We start from the raw sequence: 11,682 nt of genomic DNA on the forward strand, positions 1-11,682 counted from the left end.
TAGCGCCCGCACTGGAGACACCGCGCCGGACTCCCAGGCTGCTAGTAAGTGAGGCGGGACCGCCGCAGCACCCCTCCCAATTCCGGCCCGCGGCTCTGCACGTTGCACCGCGCTGGCCGTTGGCCGGACCTCAAGCTGGGGAGGGGGCGCGTCCCGTTGCTGGGGTCCCAGAGGGGAGGGTAGCGGAGATGAAGCCGATGATGTCATGGATGCTTCTCCGGGCCTTGGGGAGGTGGCGGCCGGAGGGGGTGCGGCCCGGATTATGTCACCTCTTCCCTCCGCGCCCCGCCCCCTGGGGCCGCACGCGTTGGTGGGGGGCCCAGGGAAGTGCGGGCGGGTTTCCCCCATTGCAGAGACCCCCTGGGCACCTTTGCCCGACCGCCTGTGGCCGGGGTCTCAGTTGGCGATGCGGGCTGTGGGCTGCTGGTGAATGGCGATGCTCCCCCCACCCCGCGGAAGCTCAAGTGTGCGCGCGCGCCTGTGTGTGTGTGTCTGTATGTGTGTGCGCGCGTGTGTGCACGGGGTGGGGGGGCGCGCTGTAGGCCCCCTCAGTCCTGAAACAAGCGCTTCATTGGAGCCAGGATCTAGGGGATGGGCCCGTTCCCCTGCCGGCGCCCACGCCGTCAAGGGAAAATGGATCTCACCTCGCACATCCCAACCAAGAAGTTCTGGAGACCTCTGCACCCTAAAAGCCCTACAGTGCCCCCATCCCTTTGATCCCTCAGTCCTTCCTCCAGGAAGCCTTTTCTGATTTCCCTGCCCAGATGCATTGCTCGTAACTCACATTTTCCCAAATGCGTTCTTCCTACATCTGCTCTGTGCCAGCGCCCAGAGGCCCTCAGGACTCTGCTGTTTGTGCCCTGGGGCATCCACAGGCCAGCCCTAGGAGGCCTCAGAATGAAATCTCCCTGGGGTGACCAGAGCTAAGTGCTCCAAGACCCCAGGGAATCAGGGACACTGTCCTGGGAGGTGGCATAAAGGCTGGTCATCAAGAGATGGTCGGGGAGAGCTAGAAGGTGGTGTGTGAAGAGGGGCTCAGGTCAGGGGAGATAAAATGGAGCATTGGGAGAGGTCTTGGGGGCCCTGCTGCAATTTCTGCTCTGGTTCTGGGGACCAAAAGGAATAGCAGGCATTTTACCCATAATAGATTTACTTCTTAAGATTCCTGCAACGTAGGTGTGAAAACCGGAGGCGAAGAAAGGTGAAACAACCTGCATGAGGTAAACCCCTAATCAGTCGAGCTGGGATTTACACTTGGAGCTGATGCCTCCTGAACTCCCTGTCTATGGCACTTGGCGCCACTCGTGGAAGGATTTGGGCAGAGCAGGGACAAGATCAGCTTTGCCCTTTAGAAAGAATCCCTGGCAGCTGTGTGGGGGAGGGAGTGCAGGGGAAGGAAGGCCAGTGAGGAGCCCCCCAGCAAGGGTGATCGCAGAAGAGGCTAGTGAGGTCTTTAGGAGATGGAATGGGCTGGACTTGAGCCCCAAGAGGAGGGTTGCATGTTCCTAGTTTTGGGAAGGGCACAGGTGGGAAGGGGCTAGATGGACTCTGTGGGTTGGAAGGACCTGCCTGTGTAACCCCCAGGGTAGAGTCCATTGAACCCTTTGCTGACCACTAATACTGTACATAATGGCCCAAGCACTCAGGGCTGTTGGGATAGAGGCAGAAGCCAGCAACAGGCTGTCCGTCATCTAGGGTTGTTGAGTTGATGCCAACAGCTGCCTTTGCAGACCAAGCTTGGTTACCTGAGCCAGTTCAGGACCCTGACCCACAGATGAAGCTCAAACTCTTCCCCTGGGATTAGTTTCTGCTTATCAGGGCAACATGCCCCTCTCCTTGTCCTACCAGCTTCCCATTGGGGTTGTAAGGAGGGAAGCTGCAACAGTCCAAGCTTGGGAGGGGCAAGGGGCAGGAAACACTCGAGTTGACCATGACAGTTTAGAATTATGGCAAGAAGCTCTAGGGAGTGAAACCCATAGGAAAGATGCTATGAGTTGGCTGCCAAGGATACCCACCCAGGTAGGGCACTGGAAAAGGGGACTCAGGACAATGGTCTTGAGACCTTGTTTCCATGCAGGACTCTGAGTCTAGCTGGGGACCACACATTTTCAGTGGAAACAGTAGGCAGAATGACAAATGATCAGACTCAACCTATGGACCTTAGAGAAGGTGGTGCTACATGTTGTACTGCACATTACAGTTTACAAAGCACCTTCCCCAATATTATCCCTGTCCCTCTCACGATTACTTCTGAGTTTTGCTCCTGCCCACACCTGGCCTCTGCCACAGCCCCTTGCTGCTTGCCTCTGTCTTTGATCTCACTTTCACTACTGGCACCTTCCCTTGGTGTTGCAACACACTCGGGTTTTTACCATGTTTTGTTTTTTAAAGTAAAAAGAGTTCTTGGATCCCAAGATCTTGAATTGCTACCTTCCCTGGCCTCTTTTAGCAGGAGCTTGCCCATCTCTCTCCACATCCCTCTACACCCACAGTCTGGTTTTGCTTGCACCACTTTCCCAACAAAGGCACCAATGATGTCCCCACATGTCAAATCCAGGGCACATTCTTCCATACTGATTTTACCTGCTCCCTTTCTTTTTGACACCAGGGGTTTCCCCTACGTTTTTTTAATCCCGCCCCCCCCCCATCTTGGCCTTCAGGAGCCACCTTCTCCTGGTCTTCTTCCTGCTCCCACATGGTCTCCCAGGCTTCTGGACTCTGTCATCTTGGCTACATGACAAGCCCCACCCACATCACCCAGTACTTATGATGACCCCAATCTCCCTCTCCGACTACAGCACGAGAGGCATCTTTTTCTGGTCTTCCCAAGAGCATGTCTCTCCCCACAAGCTTTCTGCCCCTGTCATGTTAAGGGTGTCACTCTCATCTGCCCCAGCCTGGATTCTTCCCTTGCCCCCACCCTCTGAAACCCATTTGTATTAGGTCTTGCCAGTTCTTCCTCCAGTCAGGCCTTCCCACTGGTTCCAAGCCTTAGGCCAGCTAGCCTCCATCCTCCCAGGCCCCAGCTGCTCCCTACATCGCAAGCACCCAGGGATAATGAAAGAAGGGACCATCTCTAAGGTGGGAGGGTAGTTTCTGGGCTTCACGGCTAACAGGCTGGAGTATGATGGGGAGGGGGAGGCAGGGACTAGGGGAGGCAAGAGAAGCACCCTAGGTATAGTATTTCAAGAGGCACTGACTCTCAGGGTTATGTACCTGCTGATCCTGCACTTAAATTTCACCCTAGGTGTCTCTCTTCCTTCGCCCTAGTCCTAGCCCCTGGGTGGAGGGACAGATTGACCAGAGGAGGAAGGTGGCAAAGTTCTGTTTTCCATACCTGTTGGGACAGACATTGAGAGAATGGAATTCTACAAAGGTAGTAGACTGACTAGTTAGTGAACTTTCCAACCAGACAAAACTCCAACTCACTGTCATCGAGTCGATTCTGACTCATAGCGACCCCTTTGAGTTTCCAAGGTGGTAAATCTTTATGGAAGTTGATTGCCCAGTTTTCCTTCTGCAGAGTGGCTGGTGGGTTTGAACCGCCAGTCTTCTGGTTAGCAGTCAAATGCCTTAGGCTGGAGTATAGGCCACCAGAGGGGGCTTGTAATTCCTAGCCACTTGGCCAGAAGACTCCTGAAGTGCAGGAGTTTTTGTCAGGCTTCCTTGGTCTGGGCATGGTGAAAGGTGAACACAGTATTAGAGTTGCATCTGGGTGGAAGACTGACTGGGCAACACTCAGAGGGCCCCGAGACCATCTGCACCCCTTCACTTGGTATTGAAGGAGGGTCCTGCCTGGTTTCTGGTGGGAGTAGGCTGTAAAGGCTCCTATCTCTGGCACAGTTTACACCTGTGGCAGGCACTGCCTGGTGCCCCTGCCCAGCTCTGTTACACAGATCTCTGGGGCAGGTGTTCCCAGGTGCGGACTTGAAACAAAGGAACCAGGAAGTGGGTCCTCCCAGAGCACAGGTAACCCGAGGCCCTGCTTCATCCTGCTCCCATGGGCTGGCCTTGGGAAGGGGGGCCACATGCCTGCAAAAGGGCTTGGAGGACCTCAAGGTGAACTGAGTAGGGTCAAGGTCCACAGGGAGCTTGGGGGCGGGGGCAGGTAATCCAGGAAGTCTTCCTGGTGGCAGAGAATACCTAGCACAGCTTGGCGGGTGCAGAATTCTCCCGGCGCCGCGGGGTGCAGAGCCCCCCCACCTGTGGGAAACGCTGGACTGGAGAGAGGCATAGCCTGCACCCGCCGCTGGCGGCACTGCGTCTTCAGTCCCGCCTCAGCCAGCCCGAGGTCCTCCGTGAAGGTATTGACCTTGGGGGAGGGGGCCTTCTTGTGCCAGGGCCCCTTGCGGAGGAGTTGGGAACACCTCTGGGAGGGCTCCCTTGCCACCCACAGCCTCCATCTGTCCGTGGGGCGACGCCCACTGGGTTAAGGCGACCTAGGTGCACGCCTCAGTAGCAGCTCCAGCCCGCTATCCCTAAACTACCCTCTTTTCCTCGCGTGCCTGCTGCCTCCGGGCGCCTGGCACGTGGTAGCCACCCAAGGTAAGTCCTTCGTTCCTCCCATTTTGCAGAGGAGAAAACTGCGGTCCAGGATGGCTCAGTCGTCAGGTCCAGAGTCAAGCAGCTGGTTGGGGCCGAGCCCTGACTGCGGGAGTGAGGCACATGGCTCCTGCAGACTGGGCCTTGGAGGGTCCCTGGCTTGAGGACCTGTCTGCCCCACAACCCCTTGGAAAGGCAAGGAGAGGAGCCAGCGCTGGTAGTGAGCCTCCACCTCTGCCCTGCACTGCAAGATTCTAGGTTAGGGGGCCCGGGAAGGACCGATGCCCACAATTTTTGGATAAGAATGAGTTTCTCTCCTTTCCCTAACTTGTGAGATTCCCTGTTGGATTCAGGTACTGGTGCTCCCTTCCAGCCTCATCTCTGCAGCCTGTGAGGTTGCCATATACAGGCCCAGACACAGGGTAAAGAACCCCAAAGTTCTGGGGGTTGCAGTGAAAAGCTGAGGGGTCACTGAAAGGCTCATGGAAGAAGTGGGGTTGAAGCAAGAGTGGAGGAATGAAATACATTCCAGATCTGGGAAAAGCTGAACAAAGCTGGGAGGGTGTGAGCATGTTGCCCTGGCGTTTGGGATTTATCAGATGGGAACCACACTCACTGCCATCAAGTCGATTCAGACTCATAGTGGCCCCTCATTGGGTTTCCAAGGTGGTAAATCTTTATGGAAGTAGATTGCCCCATCTTCCTTCCGTGGAGTGGCTGGTGGGTTTGAACCGCTAGTCAACCTTCTGGTTAGCAGTCAAATGCCTTAGGCACTGCGCCACCAGAGCACTTTATCAGATGGGAACAGAAAACCCCTACTACCAAACTATCAGACTTACCCTAGCCCCATTCCCTTGCCCTGGATTCTGGGGTATTCTTTTACCCTTTGTAGAGAAGGGGACATAGAGGGGCAGGGTGCAGGTGGTCCTGGGGCTCACTTGGTTGGGGTGATGGAAGTAAGGGTGGGGTCTGACCTATCTCTGCCTCCCCAACTGTACCCACAGTGCCCTCCTGGCTTAGTCATGGCGAAGCTGGAGACACTGCCTGTGCGTGCTGACCCAGGGCGGGACCCCCTCCTGGCCTTTGCCCCAAGGCCCTCTGATCTCGGACCCCCGGAGCCCCGCCTGGCCATGGGCAGTGTGGGCAGTGGGGCGGCCCACACCCAGGAGTTCGCCATGAAGAGTGTGGGCACCCGCACGGGGGGTGGGGGCAGCCAGGGCAGTTTCCCTGGCCCCCGCAGCAGTGGCGGTGGGACCAGCAGGGAGAGGCCTGGCCGATACCCCTCAGAGGACAAAGCTCTAGCCAACTCCCTCTACCTCAATGGCGAGTTGAGGGGCAGTGACCACACAGACGTCTGCGGCAATGTGGTGGGCAGCAGTGGTGGCAGCAGCAGCAGTGGTGGCAGCGACAAGGCCCCACCACAATACCGCGAGCCCAGCCACCCACCTAAGCTCCTGGCCACCTCGGGCAAGCTAGACCAGGTCAGCCACCAGGACCTAAGACCCTAATAGTCTTTTACTGGGGGGGAGGATGCAGCTCAGAGGGGTGGTCAAAGTGGGCCTTCTAGGAAGTTGGGTTCTAGGGACAGGGATGGAGGTTGGGCTGAGGCCTGGGGGCCAAGTCTAGCTGGTGAGTCTTAAGGCAGAAACCAACTGAGAAGGATTCCCAGGGTGGCGATCCCATGAAGGTGGGAAGTAGGACAAGACAGAATCCCAACAGGGCTAAGGCCCTCATTCTGATGCCCAGGCCCCCCTCTTTGCTTTCATGCAGTGCTCAGAGCCACTAGTTCGGCCATCAGCCTTCAAGCCTGTTGTACCCAAGAACTTCCACTCCATGCAGAACTTATGTCCTCCACAGACCAACGGGACCCCTGAGGGACGCCAGGGACCTGGGGGTGGCCTCAAGGGTGGACTGGACAAGTCTCGGACCATGACCCCAGCCAGCGGGGGTGGGGGCAGCCTCTCTGACTCAGGCCGGAACTCACTCACAAGCCTGCCCACCTACAGCTCCAGCTATAGCCAGCATCTCGCACCCCTCAGTGCCTCCACCAGCCACATCAACCGCATCGGCACTGCTAGCTATGGCAGTGGCAGCGGCAGTAGCAGTGGTGGCGGATCGGGCTACCAGGACCTGGCAGCCTCTGACAGTGGACGAGCCTCCAGCAAGAGCGGGTCATCCTCCTCCGTGGGGCGGCCAGGCCACCTGGGCTCTGGGGAGGGCGGAGGTGGAGGCCTGCCATTTGCGGCCTGCTCCCCACCCTCTCCCAGCACCCTGATCCAGGAGCTGGAGGAGCGGCTGTGGGAGAAAGAGCAGGAGGTGGCGGCTCTGCGGCGGAGCCTGGAGCAGAGCGAGGCAGCCGTGGCTCAGGTACTGGAGGAGCGGCAGAAGGCGTGGGAGCGGGAGCTGGCCGAGCTGCGCCAGGGCTGCAGCGGGAAGCTGCAGCAGGTGGCCCGCCGTGCCCAGCGTGCCCAGCAGGGCCTCCAGCTGCAAGTGCTGCGGCTACAGCAGGATAAGAAGCAGCTGCAAGAGGAGGCGGCCCGGTTGATGCGCCAGCGGGAAGAGCTGGAGGACAAGGTGGCCGCCTGCCAGAAGGAGCAGGCCGACTTCCTGCCCCGGATGGAGGAAACGAAGTGGGAGGTGCGGGCTGGGGGCTCGGGCTTTTTTCCCTCTGTCTCTCTTCCTTCCCTCTCTCTGGTGAAACCCAGAGCGGTAGCCCACCACTGTCATAAGATGGGTAAAAGGAGTACTCACTGCTGTCGAGTTAGATCCAACTCATAGCGACCCCTCCTTGGGTTACTAAGGCGGTATCGCTATGGAAGTAGATTTCCCAACCTTTCTTCCGAGGAGTGGCTGGTAGGTTTGAACCGCCAGCCTTCTGGTTAGTAGTCAAATGCCTTAGGCACTATGCCACCAGAGCTTCCTGTAAAAGGAGTAGGGGGGTACAAAATCAATTAGTTGTGTCTGTGAGGACTACAGGCTGCCCCTGGGCTGTGTGAGATGGCCATACACAATTAACCATGTCTGTTGTTTCTGCTTCCGTCTCATGAGGGGCTGAGCCTGACCCCTGAGGAAGCTTGGTGCCTCTGGGGCTAGTTAGAAGGCTGGGTTGGGGTGATCGGAACTTTGCCTTTACCTTGGCCTCTCCTCTCACCTGACCCCGCCCAGGTGTGCCAGAAGGCTGGCGAGATTTCCCTCCTGAAGCAGCAGCTGAAGGACTCGCAGGCGGATGTGTCGCAGAAGTTGAGTGAGATTGTGGGGCTGCGTTCCCAGCTGCGGGAGGGCCGGGCCTCACTGCGGGAGAAGGAGGAGCAGCTGCTCAGCCTGCGGGACTCTTTCAGCAGCAAACAGGCCAGCCTGGAGCTGGGTGAGGGTGAGCTGTCTGCGGCCTGCCTCAAGCCCGCGCTGACCCCTGTGGACCCGGCCGAGCCGCAGGATGCACTGGCCACATGCGAGAGCGACGAGGCCAAGATGCGTCGTCAGGCCGGCATGGCTGCCGCCGCCGCCACTGCCTCCTTGGGTTCCTTGGACGGGGAGGTGGATGCTGGGGGAGATAGTGGGACACGAGCCCTGCGGAGGGAGGTGGGGAGGCTGCAGGCCGAGCTGGCAGCTGAGCGGCGAGCCCGGGAGCGCCAGGGAGCCAGCTTCGCAGAGGAGCGCCGCGTGTGGCTGGAGGAGAAGGAGAAGGTCATTGAGTACCAGAAGCAGCTGCAGCTGAGTTATGTGGAGATGTACCAGCGCAACCAGCAGCTGGAGCGGCGGCTGCGGGAGCGCGGGACAGCGGGGGGTGCAAGCACGCCCACGCTCCAACACGGAGAGGAGAAGAAAGCCTGGACCCCCTCCCGCCTGGAGCGCATTGAGTCCACAGAAATCTGATCCCCAACCTGGGCATGTGGCCTTTTGACAAATGCCTGGTCAAAAGGCCTGAGTCCCCAGTTTCCCCTCCCCTCCATCTCCCTTCCCCACGTCCTCCTCCACATCCCCAGACCAAAGAGGTTCTCAAAGAAGCTGTGACCAGACCAACACCCTCCCCCCTTGGTGACCTCCCAAGTCCATCACTGCTCCTCTGGCCAGCCCACTCAGACCCTCCTTCCAAGGAGGGAATGAAGGGGAGGGCAGAGTGAGTAGAGGTGAGGGACCCAAGCAGCAGAGAGCCCACGCTCTCTCTCTTGGCCCCCTTTGTTAGAAATGTGAGCGACAGGCCTGTAGTGCCACAAGGGGCCCCGGCCCTTCTGTGGGCCTCAGTTACTACTGTTGGCCATTGTATGTCCAGTGATGCTGTGCTCACGTCCTCGGCCATGTAACCTGAGGAGGCCTGCATAGGGTTTGCTGAAGCTGACAGGCCCCTGGTCTCTCCTTCCTGGGCAGGTTGGCAGTGCAAATAAGAGCAGATGGCCAGCCTGTGGTTGACAGGGCTACTGCTACCTGCTAGCTCCTCCCCCCAAGGTCTCTAGATCTCAGGCCTCAGAGACTGGCCTGGGCCTGAGTGAGTGTCTGTATGTGTGTGTTGGGGGTGGGGTGGAAGGTGGAGGCTTAGGGCCCAGGGAAGATTTGCCCTCCTGTTCCTGGGAAGGGTCACCTGAAGGCTTCTTAACTCCACCCTCACCCTCTGACCAAGATCCCACAGCTTCATCTGCTTGGCTGATCCCATACCCAGAGCCACTGCCTGGCTCTAACTGCAGCTATTAAGTGCTACCTGCCTCTCGGGCACTCCCCTCACTCAGTTTCTGAGGTCAAATGAGTGTCTGTGATGTCTTCCTGTGTCTTCCCTATTCAATTGCCCCAGCCTTCACCTGCTTTCATGCTCAGAACATCATTATCCAAGACCACTTTTTCCCCAGAGTCTCACCTTTCCTTCCAATAGAAAATTCTGCTTGACTTTAGGTGCACTACCCACCTCCAAGGTCTTCTGGACCCAGGGTTGAGCTGGAGGCCCTTAAATGGGGGGGGGGGGTTGATGTAACTGCCCTTGAAGAACCAGGCTGACCTGAGGGAACACTGACCTCTTGGCTCCCAGGGCCCTGAGGTGGCCCAGCATTTGCCCAGAGTAGGCCCGGCATGGCCGTCAGTACAGGTTGGGAGCCAGTGTCACTCCTTTCCTCCTCCTGGATCCTCTCAGAGTTCAACTCCCCACGGCAGGAAATGAAAAGCAAATTTCTAATTCACCAGCAATAAAACTTGGAGGAGGCTTGGCCCTCAGCCCTCTATTTCTCTTTTCACTCTCCCTCCCACCCCCAAGACGGGTGGGGATGGGGCATGGTGGAGAGAGCTGGCAACTACTGTGAGCAAGTCCCCCAGCCCCTGACCAGCCTCCTCCCATGACTGGTGACTGTTTGATGAACTGTGAGCCTCCTACAAAAACACGAGTGCCCTGTGTGGCCTCTACCCTCCTCCCAGCACATCTCCTTCCAGAGTGCCCTCACCAGGTCTCTGAGCTGGGCAGGGAGGCTGTCCTGGCCACCATTGCCCATTCCACCCACACCTGACTGCACCTGCCTCAGAACCTGGGCCTGGGCCACAGAGGCAGGGTGAAAAGGCATTAGTAGGAAAAATAAATAAGGAAAAATATGACTAGACTCAGCCTTTGGGACTTCCAACCATAAAATAAATTATATATATAAATATATATAGATATATATCTCTACCATATGTGATAGAAAGACTTTTCGTTTTCCTTTCCCAAAGAAATAAAATGGAGAAAGCCTCTTGAGTGGAATTCTTTGGCATGTTTATGTCTTTGCAGGTGTGGGAGGCGGGGCCTGGGGTGTGGCGGGCAAAGCTGGAGTAAACAGACTTCCCAGAGGAGGCATGAGACCTAAGGTGCTCACTAGGCCGTGCCAGGAGATTGGCCCAAAGCCCAAGCTCCTCCGTTGCCCAGGAGGAGTGTGGCTCCACGTTTATACCCAACAGGACTCTCTTTAGCTCAGAACCTAGGCACCGGGCTGCTGGCCAGAAGGCAGGTGATCTAGGACAGTAAGATGCAGCCTGTAGCAGCCTGAGCCACCTTATAGTGTTGGCTGAAGTTGAGGATAGAATATGCAGAAATGAGGGCTGAGAAAAGATTTGTAATTAGTGGTGAGGGCCTAAAGGCAGAAGGGAGCCAAGCATGCTGCAGAGCAGGGAGATGGCCTTTAGGGGTAAGTTCTGTCGTTTTGGGGTCATTGGTGGTATAGTGGTTCAGTCCTCACCTTCCATGCAGAGACTCAGATTGGACTCCAGCCAATGCACCTTATGCACAGCCCCCACCTGTGTGTCAGTGGTGGCATACATGTTCCAATGATGCTGAACAGGTTTCAGCAGAGCTTCTAGACTAAGAGTAGGATGGAAGGGCTGAGATTCTACTTTCAAAAATCAGTCAATAAAGCCCTATAGATCACAAGGCTCTGATCCACAGCTGATTGTGCATCATGAAGCAGGACTGGGTGGCAGTTTGTTCTGTTGTGCATGGGGTTGCCATGGGTCGGGTCAACTCCATGGCAGCTAACAACAGCTGTCCTTTCTGACAAATCCTGTCATCCTCACAAAGCTCCCAATCAAGAATGCATTCTGCTACAAAGCACAAAACAATATTTCTAGGATCTCAAAAAGGAGTTTATTGCTCCTCACATGACAAGATGTCCGCAATTAGGTGCTGTAGGTGTTGGTTCATTGAGCGCCCAAACTTTTCATCCTGTCACCTTAGCATGTTGTTTCCTCCTTGCCACAAGGCGGCTGCCACAGCTCTATGAACGGATTGGGAGCAGTACCACTTTATCTAACACTAAAAAGCTTTCCTAGACCCCGCCCCTGATTCTTCTCTTAAAATCTTATTGGCCAGAACTGAGCCACGTGCTCCTCCCACTTCAAGGGAGGCTGGGAAATTGAGTGTCTGGCCAAGAACAGCATGACTGTCAAGGCTACTTAAGAATAATCATGGTTCATTTTCTGGGGCTCAACTCTCTACTCTCTGTGGGTTTTGATAGAGGAGGTGGACTGGCAATTAATAATGTTTGCTCTGGCTTGGCCTGAAGGCGAGAAACCTCCTGGGCAGCGGTGTCAGTGGTCTGAGCACCAAATGCTTGCCCCTAGGCAAGCAGTGCCCTCCACAGAGCTCAGGGCTTGGGATGCCAGGCTTGCTCCTTTTATAATGAAGTGTCCTTCTCC

The 11,682-nt window shown here is 56.7% G+C and overlaps 1 protein-coding gene across 1 annotated transcript; it reads left to right on the forward strand.

Annotated features, from left to right (window-relative positions):
- Nucleotides 1–4,665: 4,665 nt before the first annotated feature.
- Nucleotides 4,666–8,415, forward strand: LZTS3 (leucine zipper tumor suppressor family member 3). The gene is made up of 4 exons (XM_042783620.1): nucleotides 4,666–4,737; nucleotides 5,547–6,023; nucleotides 6,313–7,179; nucleotides 7,708–8,415. Exons 1-4 carry the CDS (start codon nucleotides 4,666–4,668, stop codon nucleotides 8,413–8,415), a joined length of 2,124 nt encoding a protein of 707 aa, XP_042639554.1.
- Nucleotides 8,416–11,682: the final 3,267 nt, after the last annotated feature.

This window comes from Orycteropus afer, unplaced genomic scaffold (assembly GCF_000298275.1).
Source record: "Orycteropus afer afer isolate SDZICR_OR568_19922 unplaced genomic scaffold, OryAfe1.0 scaffold00020, whole genome shotgun sequence".
NCBI classification, from domain to species: Eukaryota; Metazoa; Chordata; class Mammalia; order Tubulidentata; family Orycteropodidae; genus Orycteropus; species Orycteropus afer.